Below are 14401 nucleotides of genomic sequence, written 5' to 3'. Positions count from 1 at the left end.
GTCCCACACTGGTCATAGGGCCTACTTAGATAGATAGATAGATAGATAGATAGATAGATAGATAGATAGATAATAGATAAAAGAAAAAATTGAGTTGTCTTATTTTTTTAAAAGATTTTATTTATTTACTTATTTAGAGAGAGACAGAGAGAGAGCACGGGGGTAGAGGCAGAGTGAGAGGGAGAAGCAGATTCCCTGCTAAGCACGGAACCCGACAAAGCAGGGCACAATCCCAGGACTCTGAGATCATGACCTGAGCCAAAGTCAGACACTTAACCAACTGAGCCACCCAGCTGCCCCTGAATTATCTTATTATTGAATTATAAGTTCTTTATATATTTTGGATACAAGTCCTTTGTCAGATACAGAATTTGTAAATGTTTTCTCCTAGTTAATGGCTTGTCTTTTCATTTCCTAAGGGTGTTTGTGAAAAGCAAATGATTTTAATTTTGATGAGGTCCAATTTATCACTTTTATTTTTCTTTTATGGATCATGCTTTGTTAATTTTTGTATATGGTGTGAGGTAAGGGTCTAAAGTTGTTGTTGTTGTTGTTGTTATTTTGCAAGTAGATATCCAGTTGTCCCAGCACCATTTGTTGGAAAGGGTATCTTTTCCTCATTGAATTTCTGTGGCACCTTTGTGAAAAATCAATTGACCGTAAATGCGTGAGTTTATCTGGACTTGGTTCTGTTCCACTGACCTATGTGTCTATCCTATATCTGTCCCACATGGCCCTGATTACCGTAGCTCTGTATTACATTTTGAAATCAAGTAGTGTGTGTCCTCTAACTTTGTTCTTTTTCAAAATTTTGGCTCTCCTGGGTCCTTTGTATTTCCATATACATTTTAGGATCAGCTTATTGATTCCTATAAAAATAAGCCTCCTACATTTTTGATAAAGTTTGGGTTGAATCTACAGATCAATTTTGGGGAGATCTTCAAATCCTCAAAAATTATTTACTGAGTACACATCAGCAAAGATGGGCAATTGAGATCATGAGAAAAGGAAAGTGACTGAAAGAAGGATAATCTTCACTGGGAAGTCCCTGGGTGAAGTGAGATAGAAGACTCCATGACAGGCCACATTCTTCTTCCCACTAGCAAATTTTGGAAAGGGGGGATGGTGGCCCAAAAGGAAATGAGTCAGCAGCAGCAATCCACTTGAAACCAAGGTTTTCAGACCTTCCTGGAACAAGAGCCTTTGTTCTAAGATTTCACTTGGTATTCCCTGAGAATATTATAAGGGCTCTGCCTTAGAGAAATAAATAATACCCTGGTTCCCTACCACAGGAGGTTGATCATTGACCCTATAGTTACCGTAGCATGGTCAAAGTGAGGCTCATAGTGACCACCAATTCCATAATTCACCACCTGGAGATACTCTGCGTAGGGAGTCTGGACATCAAGGCCTGTGAGGGCACCAATGCGATGGTCAAGGGTCACCAGCAGGGGGTCGACGGTGTCCTTCAGCCAGGCACTAAAACACACCACAGGTTGTAGCATCAATGATCTGATGCCAGAAATGACTAAGTCTGTGAATGAATGAGTTCTATCAACTGCCAGAAGGAAGGAAGGAAGGAAGGAAGGCAGGCAGGCAGGCTGAAGAAACAGCATAAACACAGACATGGAGTTATAACAATATAGTCTGTATAAGTGTGGGAGCATTTGGTCTATGAAAGAATGGGAGACAAGGATGGAAAAGTACATTCAGGACCTGTTGTAAAAAGCTGAGGACACCATGGTCATAAAACTGGTCTTTGTGGGTGGTAGATAGTCAGTGAAGGTTCATGGACAGGAAAGTGATTTGGTGACTAGGAGTTCACTGATGACCTTTGAAGGACCAGTTCCAGTGAAGTTGTGAGGACAGAACCAAAATTCAAAGGGATACAGAGTGATGGTAGGGAAAGAGGAGGCAGCGAGGGTCTCAGATTCTTCACCTGAAAAGTAAAGAGAATACCACCTACTCCCTTAAAAGCAGTGAATCTAAGTAGAAGGTCAGATTTTTCTCTTTGACACTACAATGTCAGAAAGGTTAGAAAAGCAATAAAGTGAGGCCATATGGACCTCCCAAAGTTTAGAGAATAACTCCTAGTGTGAAAGGTCCCTAAATGTACCAGACCAAAGAAGTTAAGGTTAAGCCCAGTGATTCTGAATCAAAGCTTTCATTATTCACCTCACTTCCCAGACAACAAAACTATCCACTCATCCTGAGGTCTGGCCTCTCCCCAAAGATGCTGTTGTCACCGTCTCCCATGGCTCTGATGGGGACTCCTCCTGTTACTCATCATAAGTCCTGTCTTTACAATACAATCAAGGACTGCAAGGGGGTGGGGGCAGAAATGGAGGGGAGAGGATAAAGCTGGGCTTTCACAGCTGAATCTGCCTCCCTAAAAGCCAGGTCCAGAGATTCCGGCCACCCTTCTTGCCTGAATGTTGGCACGTCATGCTTTGAACATGAGTCAGGAGGCTGGAATGGAACCTTATAAAGTCAAATTCCAAATGGGAACAGAACTGAATTCTCTGGAAAAGCAATCCTGGCTAGGAGAACATCTACACACCTAATTTCTAGTTCCCAGCATAAAAGCTTTGTTAAGTCTTTCCCTAAGGGCCTCCTAGTTAAGTCCTCAGACCCTAGAATAACCTGTGAAAGGGCCTTGGGGGAGGGGAGTGGAAATTTCTCCCTCTCAACAAGAATGTACAGATATAAACATGAACTATGGATTCTCTAGCAGCATCTCTGGATGGCTGTTGCTGACCTTCAGTCAGCTGTGCCACAGGCCCAAGGGCAGGCAGCAAGTATGACCAGAGCCCCTGCCAAGGAAGGATGCCTCATACCTTTTGCTGATTCGGTACTCCACTGGCAACTGCTTCTCCCCGGATGCCACCACAGACCTCTGTAGCTGATGTGGAGGACGTAAGAGAAAGTAGGTATCAAGGACGGTGTGAAGGGAAGGACTCTGTCATTTCCATAGACATGCCCCTCTCTTCAAAGGAAACCTAACAATCGCCAGTTCCTCCCTAATTTCAAATATTTTGCACATGCTGTGAATTTAGTGATAGCTATCGATCTCAAAAACAAAAGATAATAAGTGACCAAAAAATCTGAGTCGAAAATAACCTTTAGCGGCATGTCTGGTAGACAGTAAGCACCCAGTAAAAGCTTGCTGAACTGAAATAAAGTGATATTTGAATCCCTTCTGCATCTGAGACTGTGAGTTCTGTCAGAACAGGTGCTGTTTCTCACTCATCTTTGTATCCTAGTGGCACAGGGCCTGGCCTACAGTAAGCACTTAGTGTTTGTCATATTAAATGAACACCTCCAACGAGGAAACTCTCCACCCTCAGAGGTAGCCCACTCCCCTGAACAATTCCGACAAAGCCATTCCTTATTAAGAATCAAAATCTGGGGGCACCTGGGTGGCTCAGTCGGTTAAGCGGCTGCCTTGGACTCAGGTCATGATCCCAGGGTCCTGGGATCGAGCCCCGCATCGAGCCCACATCGGGCTCCCGGCTCAGCGGGAAGCCTGCTTCTCCCTCTCCCACTCCCCTGCTTGTGTTCCTTCTCTCGCTGTCTCTCTCTCTGTCAAATAAATAAATGAAATCTTAAAAAAAAAAAAAGAATCAAAATCTGTTTTGCTGCAACTGCCTTCATTATGTGGGGAAAAAATCCCAAACAGGTTCAATGTCACTAATTTAACTAAATGTTTCTATTTTGTTCTGAATGTCTAGATATGAATTTTAAATTCTTTTTAAATAAAGTGGCTTCTAACCGCAAAAGCACTGTACCAGGGACAGAGAGAGAAAGATTTACATAAGGATGTGTCTACTTCTGTATCTGTCATCAGAATGTCAACTCCATAAGGGCAAGTCTTTTGTCAGTGTCCCTAGAGTCCAGAGAAGGCCTGGAAGGGAGTAGGTGCTCAGTATTGGTGAAAGGAACAAATGAATGAATGAATGAATGAACCAGAGTCCTGTGCTTAATGATCCAGCCCTGGCACTTCACACGCAGTCAGAGCAGAGCATGGGGCAATGAACTGCACAAGACACACACCCTCTCCCTTCTTGGAGGCTTCTGTAATATTATTATTCCTGCTGCTAAACCAGGAAGACAACTTTGGAAAAGTCTTTTTGTTTCCTTGAACCCGTTTCCTCAGCTATAAAATGCAGTATGTGAACAACGCCTTCTTGGGAGTTCCTTCTAGCCTATCCTTCTATGGTATCAGGATGCAGGGCATCAGTAGGTGACTGATAATGCCTCTGTCTAGTCCTTCACCCAGCATCCTCCCTTGGGCTCCTTGTAGAGGAGAGAGGAGAGATTCTTAGAGGAGTTGCTGCCTTATGTTCTTCTAGGGTAACATCAGTGATTTAAAGAAAAATACTAGGGAATCTCCATTCCATCCCTGTCCCCAGTAAGGAGCCACCTTGCACTTAATTCCTTTAACAATTATTTATTGTACACCAGCAAGTCGTTCACTTTTGGGGACAAATATTTATTGGTTGTTCTCTGTGCTGAGTAACACGCTAGGCATTGGAAATATAGCGTATGGAGCAGACGTAAGTCATGCAATGGGGCCATAATGGACAAGTACAGGGCACTAAGAGAATATTAAGAAGGATCATCTAGTCCCTTATGAGGGACAGGAAGTCTTCCCAGGATACCTAAAAGACAACTGGAATCATACAGGTGAAAAGAGGCCAAGGAGAGAGTGACTTAGAGAGAAGAGTGTGTGTGCAGAGGTTAGGGGGAGCATGGCCCGTTCGCTGAGATGCAAGTTGTTTAGTGTGGCTGGGGCGTCAAGTGCAAGGGGCACATGCTGTGGAGGGGTCAGCAGTAGCAGGCCAAGGAGCTTCATAACATTCAAGTGACCCATTCAAGAGTTTAAAGCAAGGGCTTACGTGGTCAGATGCAACCTTTTAAAAAGTAGCCTGGCTGCAATGGGCATAATGCAGGGCTAGGCATTTCAACGACGACCTATGATCCCTACTAGATTATAGTCTAGTTGAGGAGACAGGATGCTAACCCCCGAAACAACTAGCGATACTAGACAACACAAAAATGGCAGAATAAATGAAAAAAAAAATCAAATACAGACAACTGGTGACAAAAAGCTTTGAGTTCAAAAGAGAGAGAGGTTCTTGTATGTGGCCCCAAAAAGTGCTCTGAAGAAAATGTTCCTACTGAAAGAACCCACGAAAGTGGAGAGTGACAGGGCTAGTGGGCAAAGGGAGGCATGAGGCTTCCACAGAGTCTTCATGAATGGGTAAGGATGTGGATGGAAGGTCAAGTGACAAGAGAGCAGTGTTTGGGTTGGGACGCAGATGAAGTAAATTCAAGCCTCAGGAGAGGCTTCAGTGGCTTGGGTTGAATTTAGTTTCCATGCGGCTGCCCCACCGTATAAGCCGAGGCTTATTCCCGGCGGAGCCTAAGACCAGACAGGGATCGGCGCCTCCACATCAGCCTCTGGGAAGAGGGAGAGTGGCGAAGTCTTTGCCTGCCAAATAGCCGACCTGGCCGGGCCGGACTGCTGGGTGGGCTGCGTGTCCTGCTACCGCGACAGCCCAGTCGTTCTAAGGAAAAAGCACCTGCTGGCCAGATACTGCCGCTGGCTCACAGATGCGGAAGCTATTGAAGATACTTTGTTCCAACTGACGGGGGGGAGCTTAATGCTCTCAAAAATTGCACAGATTCCAGACTTCACCGGAGGGGCTCCCGGATGAGATGACTTTTGCTACTCTTATCCCTCCGATCCATGTCTGCTAGTCAGAATCTTCCTTAAAATCAACAGGTCTGATCATGCCAATCTCCTGTTTAAACTGTCCAAGAGCTCCCCACCCCCGCCCCGGCCTCTGGGATCAAACCCAAGCTCCCCAGCACGGTATCTACGGCACTCCCTGAGGGCGTCTCACCGTCTGGCCTCATCTCTGATCACCTCCTAGCCCATCCCTTGCACGCTTGCGCCAGCAAGCTCCACCCCATTCTCTGAACACACCGCCTGCGGGGTCCTTGCACGTACTGTTTCGTCTTCCTGCCATACCCTTGGCCACCTTGTTACTCTGATGAATTTCACATCCACAGGGACACCTCCTCTGTTTTCCCCTCCTCTCGTCACCCATCTGCCTTTCCCTCACAGGAAGTCTCACTTTTGGATGCCGCCGTGGCACGGTGCCCTGCACAGTGTAGTATACATACCCGTTCTCCCCCGTTACGCTGTGAGCTCCTAAAGGGAAAGGGCCAATGCCAAATCTGCGAATGTCCCACCCCCGGTACAGCGTCTGGTGCACAGCGGGCTTGGTTCCATTGACAAGTGGCCCAACGACCACCTGGATGAACAGGGCACCATCGAGGGCACGCACGATGACATAAGGAATTCTGAGACAGCCATTTAAAGAGGCAGCAAGCTTATAACGATGAGGTAGGCTGTGTTATTTTTCTCAATATTTGCCACCCTTCCTGGGGGAGGATTAAATGTCCTCTCCCGCTTGACATCAAGGTCGGCGCCACGGCTGGGAGAGCCCTCCCTGCAGGAGCATTAGACACACTCTCCCTGTTGACTGCGCTGGTGGCCCCATGGGGCCATGGATGGCCTCAACCAATGAAACAGGGGCAGAAGCAGGAGCTTTAGGAGCCAGCTAGCAGTTGGCCATCTCTGTCTTTTCTGTCTCCTGTGAGGCTGGAGGTGTCCCAGACGTAGGCGGCTCTGTCAGGCTGGGTCTCCAAGTGAAAACAGTTCTGCCCCCCAAGGGTAGCCAGCCAAGACAGGCACGTGGTGTAAGTAAGAAACAAACCTTTGTTGTTGTTGTGTTTGAGACTCGGGGGCTGTTTTGTTACTGACCATAATCTAGCCTACGTTAGCGGCCACAAGAAGGCAGAAGAACAGAACAGCCATCAACAGAACGCTGAGTTCCAGGTCTGGCTACAGCTACGCACCTGACCTTCATCAGGTCCCTTCCCCTCTCTGGGCCTCTGTTTCCTCTTTAACAAAATAATCTAGTTAAACTAGATAATCTTTCCACTCGGTAATCCTGTAAATCTGCACTAGAATATCACTCCTTGTCCATCATTTTACTCTTAAAAAAAAAAAAAAAATTCTACCCATTATGTGGAATGACTGACATTGGGGAGGAGGGGGTCCTTTTGATTTTTTTAGGTTAAATTTACATATAATAATATGCACAGATCTCAAGTGTACGATTTGCTGAATTTTCACAAATGCACACAGCTGTGTACTCCACGTCCCTAAAACAAGATATTGAGAGCATATTTTCAACACCCCAGAAAATGCCCTTGTCCCCTTCCCCAGCCAATCCCCTCCCTCCAAAAGCAATGATTACTATGATTTTTTTTTTTTTTACCATTGATTCGTTTTACGGAATGGTTAGCATTTTTAATTCCTGGACTGATAAAGTGTATAGTTGTTCAGGCTGCCTGTTCTCACATTCCTGAACCCCAGGCATGTGATGACACAAAGAGAAGTTTTGGCAGGCTTTGGGGACACTCACCCACGGTTCTGCAAGCCCTCTAATTTTCTGAGCCTCCACGTCACTGACAAAGTCATGGAAGAGAACAACATAGGGCTCCAGGTGGATGACCTCCTTCCGGACAGGCTGGAGCAGCAGGTAGGGGCTCGAATTTGTCTCATACGAACAGTAGAGGCTAGGGATCTGGTAGTGAGTAGGCTGGAAGAAAAGCCTAGAATCAGCATGAGAGATGAAGGGTCTAGGAACAGAAGCCAATGTAGGGAACCACGGCATAAAAAAACTGGCATGTGGGCGATTAAGAATGTGGTCACTCTGATGCTGTCCAAATGAGCTTTATGTTTCTAACGCATCAGCCTTTTCCCCTCACATCGTTCCAACACAACCTTCTCTTTCTCTAGCTAAGCCTGTTCGCCCTTTCTCTTTCCCTGAGGAATCCTACCTGGGATCCCAGGGTCTGACATAACCCCTCGTAGATGTCTCTGGTCTGCAGGTGGGGTACATTGGGCCTCTGGATGACAGCCTCAGCTACCACCTGGTTGGGGCTCTCTGCCAAAAGCTTTTCATATTTCAACACATTCCTGGCCATCCTCTTATTATCTGGGCCTGGAAGAAATCAGAGCAGGGAATAATACAGATTAACAAACAATGGTCTCAGTTTTCTCAAGTTTTTGTATAGCTTCCTGCCCACACACGACCAGCCACTGGACACCATGAAAAGCTGCCATGTCCATACACAGGAGGATGGTAAGGCCCTCACTCCCAGAAGGGTACCTGGTATTAAAAAAGACTGAGTTAGGCCCAGTAGATCTGAGGGTGCAAAGGACTTTGGGAAGGAAAGTGGTGCTGAACACTGTTAGACCAAGGGATGATAAGGATGGCAGCTCTAGGGTACCGTGATGGTAAGTTTCATGTATCGGGAAGAAGCTTCACTCCTTCCTTCCTTCCTTCCTTCCTTCCTTCGTTCCTTCCTTTCTTCGTGCCTGCCTGCCTGCCTGCCTTCATTTACCCATTCAGTAAATCTTCAGGGAATATCTACCATGCACTGGATACTGTGCTAGAGGCTAACCTCCCAGAGTTTAGAGCCTAATGGAGAAAAGCTACATTAAATAACTACTCACAATGAAACCCGTAAATGCTATGAAAGAGAAGTCCAGAGAGCCAAAGCCTATAGCAGAGAGACCCAACCTATTCTTCCCTGGAGCAGTGAAAGCTAATCCATTCCCCAATCTACGAGATCCTTCAAAATCCCTAACTGGCCTACATACAGAGCAGTGTGGTATGAGACGGAGGGGTTCTAGACTTTGGTCTAGCCCGGGTTCCCACAGAGGTCTTGTGTCTTATCCGTGCCCACCTGTAGGCACCCACTGTGGCTGTAAGATGCCCCTCGGTTAGCAGCTCCCCATGGCCTGCTAGCCTCTGTCCTGAGCTTCAGTGCCTCTCAGAAGGACATGCTGGATTGTTCTAATGCTCCCAAAGCATCTTTCTCTGAGGAGCTCAGTGTATCTCTAGCCGCCACCACCACCACAACCACCACCGTGGCAAAAGAGCGGACGGACAGAAGTTACCATCCTTTTTGTAACAAGAGGCAAAATGAAGTTTGGGAGAATAGAAGCAATGAGCCCAAAACCCCAGTGAAAATACTGCAGAGCCAGAAATGGAACCGGCAATCCCAATTTGCTGTGTCCACTCCACCTACAACCCTGCGTGGTTTGGGTTCTCCGGGACAGGCAGAGATTTTAACAGAGCAAACACGAAGAAAGAGAGAAGGGTTGGGTTATCATTTTGCCTGTAGTAATTGCCCACATGTTTCCAGACCATATGGCTACTTCTACATCCTACTGTTTGCCCAATTATCAGACTGGAATAATGTTACTAAATGGATTCAGTAAAAAGCAATACAACTGTGAAGTCCTCTGTGAAATACTTTATAAATATTAAAATATCATAGTGATTATTTACTTACTTTGGTATCTCGGTATCTTATTAAAGGAAAACCTGGGAAGTCAGCTTCCACCAAAATTTTCACTAAAAATATCCAAGCAGAGAGCTAGGCTCGGAAATCTCCCTCCCATTTAACCGTGGTGACGTGCCCTGGGGGGAGTGTCGAAGCTGAACCCCCGCACTAACTGAGCAGGGTGCTTGACAGCCACGTGAGCTCTGGTTTAAAGGGAAGAGCTGCTATCTCTGTGGAAACAGCCGAAATCAGTCATCCCACAGAATCACTCTCCTTGCATGCACAGCTCTCATTGATCTCGTTTGCCACACACACACCCTCCTCCCCTGGTCCTGGCCTTGTTCCCGGCTGGGAGTGGAAGAGCAAAGGGACATGTTGATGCCTTCTTAGCATTTTCCCACAGACCAAAAAGCTTCCCCCTGATGCACTGATCAACAGCTAAGTAAGATTCGATCCAAAATTAGAAATGTGGCTTGGATTATAAAATTAGAGAAATAAAAACACATGGCTGTCTCGTCCTTGCAGGGATTAAGGGCCGGGAGCAGAAGGGATTTCCCAGTAAATCAGCGCTGTGGCTCATTCATCTTCCATCATTACATACTGTAGAGGAGAAACTCTCGGGAGAGGCTGAGGGCGCACGAAACATTGCCAGCCTATAAAACAAAAAGAAAGAAAGGAAAGGAGTTAACTACACTGAGGATATTTCCTTTGACCAAATCATTAAATGGATTAAAACAAAAAACAAAAAACAAAAAACTATAAAACACTCTTACCACCAGGAGACAATAAGACTCACTGAAATGAGCAGCAGACTAGAAATGTAGAAGTTCTCGGTCCTAATTCAGGATTTGCAGCCCTAATGCAACTCAGGTCTCCTCAGTGTCCTCATTTACAAATGACTCATTCCCACCCTTACCAGGGAAGGTAGAAAAATAAATGAAAATAAACTTTCTTAAAGTGCCCTCAAATCTTAAAGCATGCAAAACCACATAACTGCAGGGTGTTGTTATTTTGGTATACTTCATTATTAAGCTTAACAGGGAACTATAAAAACCCTAGTAAAAATATAATTTGTTCTCCAGGCTCAGTCCTTCCTAGAGTCGACAAAGGTAGTGGGAGGAAGGCAAAGGACGAACTAGACCTGAAACATTCCCACTGCATAGTAATGACCTCTCCCTGCCACCACCATTTGACCTTGAGCTACACAAGCTCAGAAGTACACAGGGGCTTTCCAGACAAACTGAGGAACAGAACCCAGTGTAGGTGGGCTGCCATCCTAACCTGGGCGCCCAGGAATGATGAACTGATAGAATTGTATTTCCTTCTGGCCATGTCATTTTTGCATGTTAAAAATTCATGTTTAAGATAAAAGCAACAAGAAGCACACTACGAAACACGAGAAACAGGAAAAAGAAATGCTCTGCTGAAACTCAGGGGCTCCAAGCACTTCAGATGACTGAGAGTGTACACAGTTAACAGGCGTATTTGTTATACATTTCCATATCCTGATTGTTTCACTCTACATTGTTGCAGGTGGACTTTTTTTTTATCACTTCATAGTCTTCAGAGAGGGCATATTTTAACTGTGGTAAAAAACACACAACATAGGGGTGCCTGGGTGGCACAATCGGTTAGGTGTCCAACTCATGGTTCTGCTCAGGTCGTGATCTCATGGTTGAGAGATTGAGCCCTGCATGGGGCTCCACACTCAGCATGGAATTTGCTTGAGATTCTCTCCATCTCTCTCTGCCCCTCTGTGCTCTCTTCCTCTCTCTCTCAAATGTACACATAGATCTTTAAAAAAAAAAAAAAAAAACCATAACATAAATTTACCATCTTAGGGCGCCTGGGTGGCTCAGTTGTTTAAGCGACTGCCTTCGGCTCAGGTCATGATCCTGGAGTCCCGGGATCGAGTCCCGCATCGGGCTCCCTGCTCAGTGGGGAGTCTGCTTCTCCCTCTGACCCTCCCCCCTCTCGTGCTCTATCTCATTCTCTCTCTCAAATAAATAAAATCTTTAAAAAAAAAAGATTCTCTCAACCTTTTAAAAAAATTTTACCATCTTAACCATTTCTAAGTGTACAGTTCAGTAATGTTAACTATATTCACATTGTTGTGCAGCCAATCCCAAGAATTTTTCCATCTTGCAAATCTGAAACTCTGTACCCAACAAACAACTCTCAATTGCCCCCTTCCTTCAGCCCCTAGCAACCATCATTCTACTTTCTGTCTCTATAAATTTGATTCCTCTAGGTACTTCATATAAGTGCAATCATACAGTATTTGTCTTTTTATGACTGGCTTATTTTATTTAGCATAATGTCCTCAAGGTTCATCTATGTTGTAGCATGTATCAGAATTGCCTTTTCTTTTTAAGATTTTATTTATTTATTTATTTATTTATTTATTTATTTATTTATTTGAGAGAGAGAGTGCATAGAGGGAGAGGGAGAAGGAGAAGAGCCCAACACGGGGCTCAATCCCAGAACCCCAAGACCATGACCTGAGCCAAAGACAGATGCTTAACTGACTGAGCCACCCAGGCGCCCCTAGAACTTCCTTCCTTTTTAAGGCTGATTATTAGTCCCTTGTATGTATAGACCACATTCTGTTTATCCATTCATCCCTCAGTGGACACTGGGGTTGCTTTCACCTCTTGGCTGCTGTGAATAGTGCTGCTATGAAGGTGGATATGCAAGAGAAAGAACATTTTTAATAGCCGCATTTCATTCCACCTAGAAGCTACATCACAGATGACCTGGACATAGATTGTTTGCACTTATTTAATACCATTAGTTATTCTGTTCCACACTTAACAGAGGGATAGTTAAGTACTGTATTGATATCTTAAAATGTCAGATTATGAACTCAAGGTTATAGCTTTTCAAACTCTTCTGAGATGAAGAGAACTAAAATACAACTTTACATATTTTTAAAACTCAAGGGCTCTTTCATGAGATAAAATTATATTTTATCAAGAACAAAGTTACTTTTGGGGCGCCGGGGTGACTCGGTTGGTTAAGCATCTGCCCTCGGCTCAGGTCATGATCCCAGGGTCCTGGGATCGAACCCCACATTGGGCTCCCTACTCAGTGGGGAGTCTGCTTCTCCCTCTCCCTCTCCCTCTGTCCCTCCACCTGCTCTCTCTCTCTCTCTCAAATAAATGAATAAAATCTTTAAAAAAAAAAAAAAGAACAAAGTTACTTTTGCTGTCCCAGTTAAATTTCTTTGGAAATATGTACACTAAATAATGTTACACGAAAAAGGCGCACCTACGCCTGTAGTGTATAATATAATAATAGCTTACATTTGTTGAGTGCACATGTCATGAATGGTGTTAAGGGCTTTACATGTATTAGCTCATTTAATCCTCTCGACAACCCTTTGAGGTGATCATTGAAGGGGAGCAGAATAGGCCACCCCAAAATATGCCTCTTTGGCACAAGGATTTCGAGCTAATTATTTTGAGAAATGGCAGACATGGGAGAAGCTTTGAAAACCAGAGAAGTTACCCTTTTGTGATAGAAATTTACATTTATAAGGGAACCCTCCATTTGTAGGAGTGTCTCCCTCCATGTACCTGGAAAAGAAGGATGACTCTGAATCACAAGAGAATCTTTTTTTTTTTAAGGTATATTTATTTATTTTAGAGAGAGAGAGTGTGCGCACGCATGTGGGAGGGGGAGGGGCAGAGGGAGGTGGAGAGAGGGTCTCAAGCAGACTCCACGCCCAGCATGGAGCCCAACACAGGGCTCGATCTCATGACCCTGAGATCACTACCTGAGCTGAAACCAAGAGTCAGCCTCACTACACCACCCAGGTGCCCCTTGAATCACAGGAGAATCTTATCGATGGAGAAAGCTCACTTAAATCTGCATAACAACCTTGTTTGCATTTCCTGATCACCCCCCCAAAATTGGCCTCCCCGAACACCTTTCTTTCTATTGTCTTTAGCTGGAAATGGTATTTAAGGTGGCGGCTTAGGACACTTCAAAGAGTTCCTCATTGCCTGGCCCCATTTCCCATGTATACAGGAGGTATGCGTGTAATAAACTTCAGTTTATTTTTCCTCTTGTTAATCTGTTTTTTATTTACAGGGAGGTCTCAGCCAAGAACTCAGAAGATTCGAGAATTATCTCCCTTCCTCCCCCCACTTCCTAACAACATCATTATTATTCCCCTTTTAAAGATAATAAAATTGAGGGGTGCCTGGGTGGCTCAGTTGGTTAAGCGACTGCCTTCGGCTCAGGTCATTGATCCTGGAGTCCTGGGATCGAGTCCCACATCGGGCTCCCTGCTCAGCAGGGAGTCTGCTTCTCCCTCTGACCCTCTTCCCTCTCATGCTCTCTATCTCTCATTCTCTCTCTCTCAAATAAATAAATAAAATCTTTAAAAAAAAATAAAGATAATAAAATTGAGGTCCATGGAGGTTAAGTAATGCCCAAATTGTCACAGAATTTGAACCCAGGTCAGTCTGACTTCAGAGCCTGTGGTTTAATCACTGCACAACTGTCTTTTGTTAACAATGACTGAAATAATTTTTTACTAAAATATATCATAAAAAACTATTATATAATATACAGTATTATATATTACATGCTATTATGTATTACATATTTTAATATTTTCATGGCATAAATAATGATATATATCATATATTGTATATGATAATAAAAGGTCCATGGGGGGGACATCTATCCCGAATTTACAAGGGTTAAAAAGGGGACCACAACTGTCTATGAGACAATGCCTGATGTGTTCTAGTACTGTCATGTAAAAAAAATGTGCTGTAAGAGCACAAAGAAGGAGTCTGAGAAGTCTGAGGAGAATACAGGAAGGCTTCACAAAGTAGGTGACATTTGAGCTATGCCTTGTGAGATGAATAAAATTTACCAGACAAAGCACAATTGTGGAAAGGGAGAGTCTACCAGTGAGCAGAGGAGAAACCTAAGTCATCACAGGGGAAAA

At 44.6% G+C, this 14401-nt stretch overlaps 1 protein-coding gene across 6 annotated transcripts in view; it reads right to left on the bottom strand.

The window, feature by feature from the left end:
- P4HA3 (prolyl 4-hydroxylase subunit alpha 3) overlaps positions 1-14401 on the bottom strand; it is a 43624-nt gene that overhangs the window by 13848 nt on the left and 15375 nt on the right. For 4 of the 6 annotated variants that reach the window (XM_027580836.2, XM_035723056.1, XM_035723053.1 and 1 more), the window contains 5 exons: positions 10037-10088; positions 7921-8084; positions 7503-7679; positions 2838-2902; positions 1320-1479 (listed from right to left, as the gene is read on the bottom strand). In XM_027580836.2, the coding sequence (XP_027436637.2) occupies positions 1320-1479; positions 2838-2902; positions 7503-7679; positions 7921-8084; positions 10037-10088 (618 nt within the window). The remainder of the gene's footprint in view (positions 1-1319; positions 1480-2837; positions 2903-7502; positions 7680-7920; positions 8085-10036; positions 10089-14401) is intronic. The other 2 variants (XM_035723052.1, XM_035723055.1) reach the window with 2 other exon arrangements.

Source organism: Zalophus californianus, chromosome 11 (assembly GCF_009762305.2).
Source record: "Zalophus californianus isolate mZalCal1 chromosome 11, mZalCal1.pri.v2, whole genome shotgun sequence".
Lineage (NCBI taxonomy): Eukaryota > Metazoa > Chordata > Mammalia > Carnivora > Otariidae > Zalophus > Zalophus californianus.
This window is presented reverse-complemented; position numbering and strand designations above follow the sequence as displayed.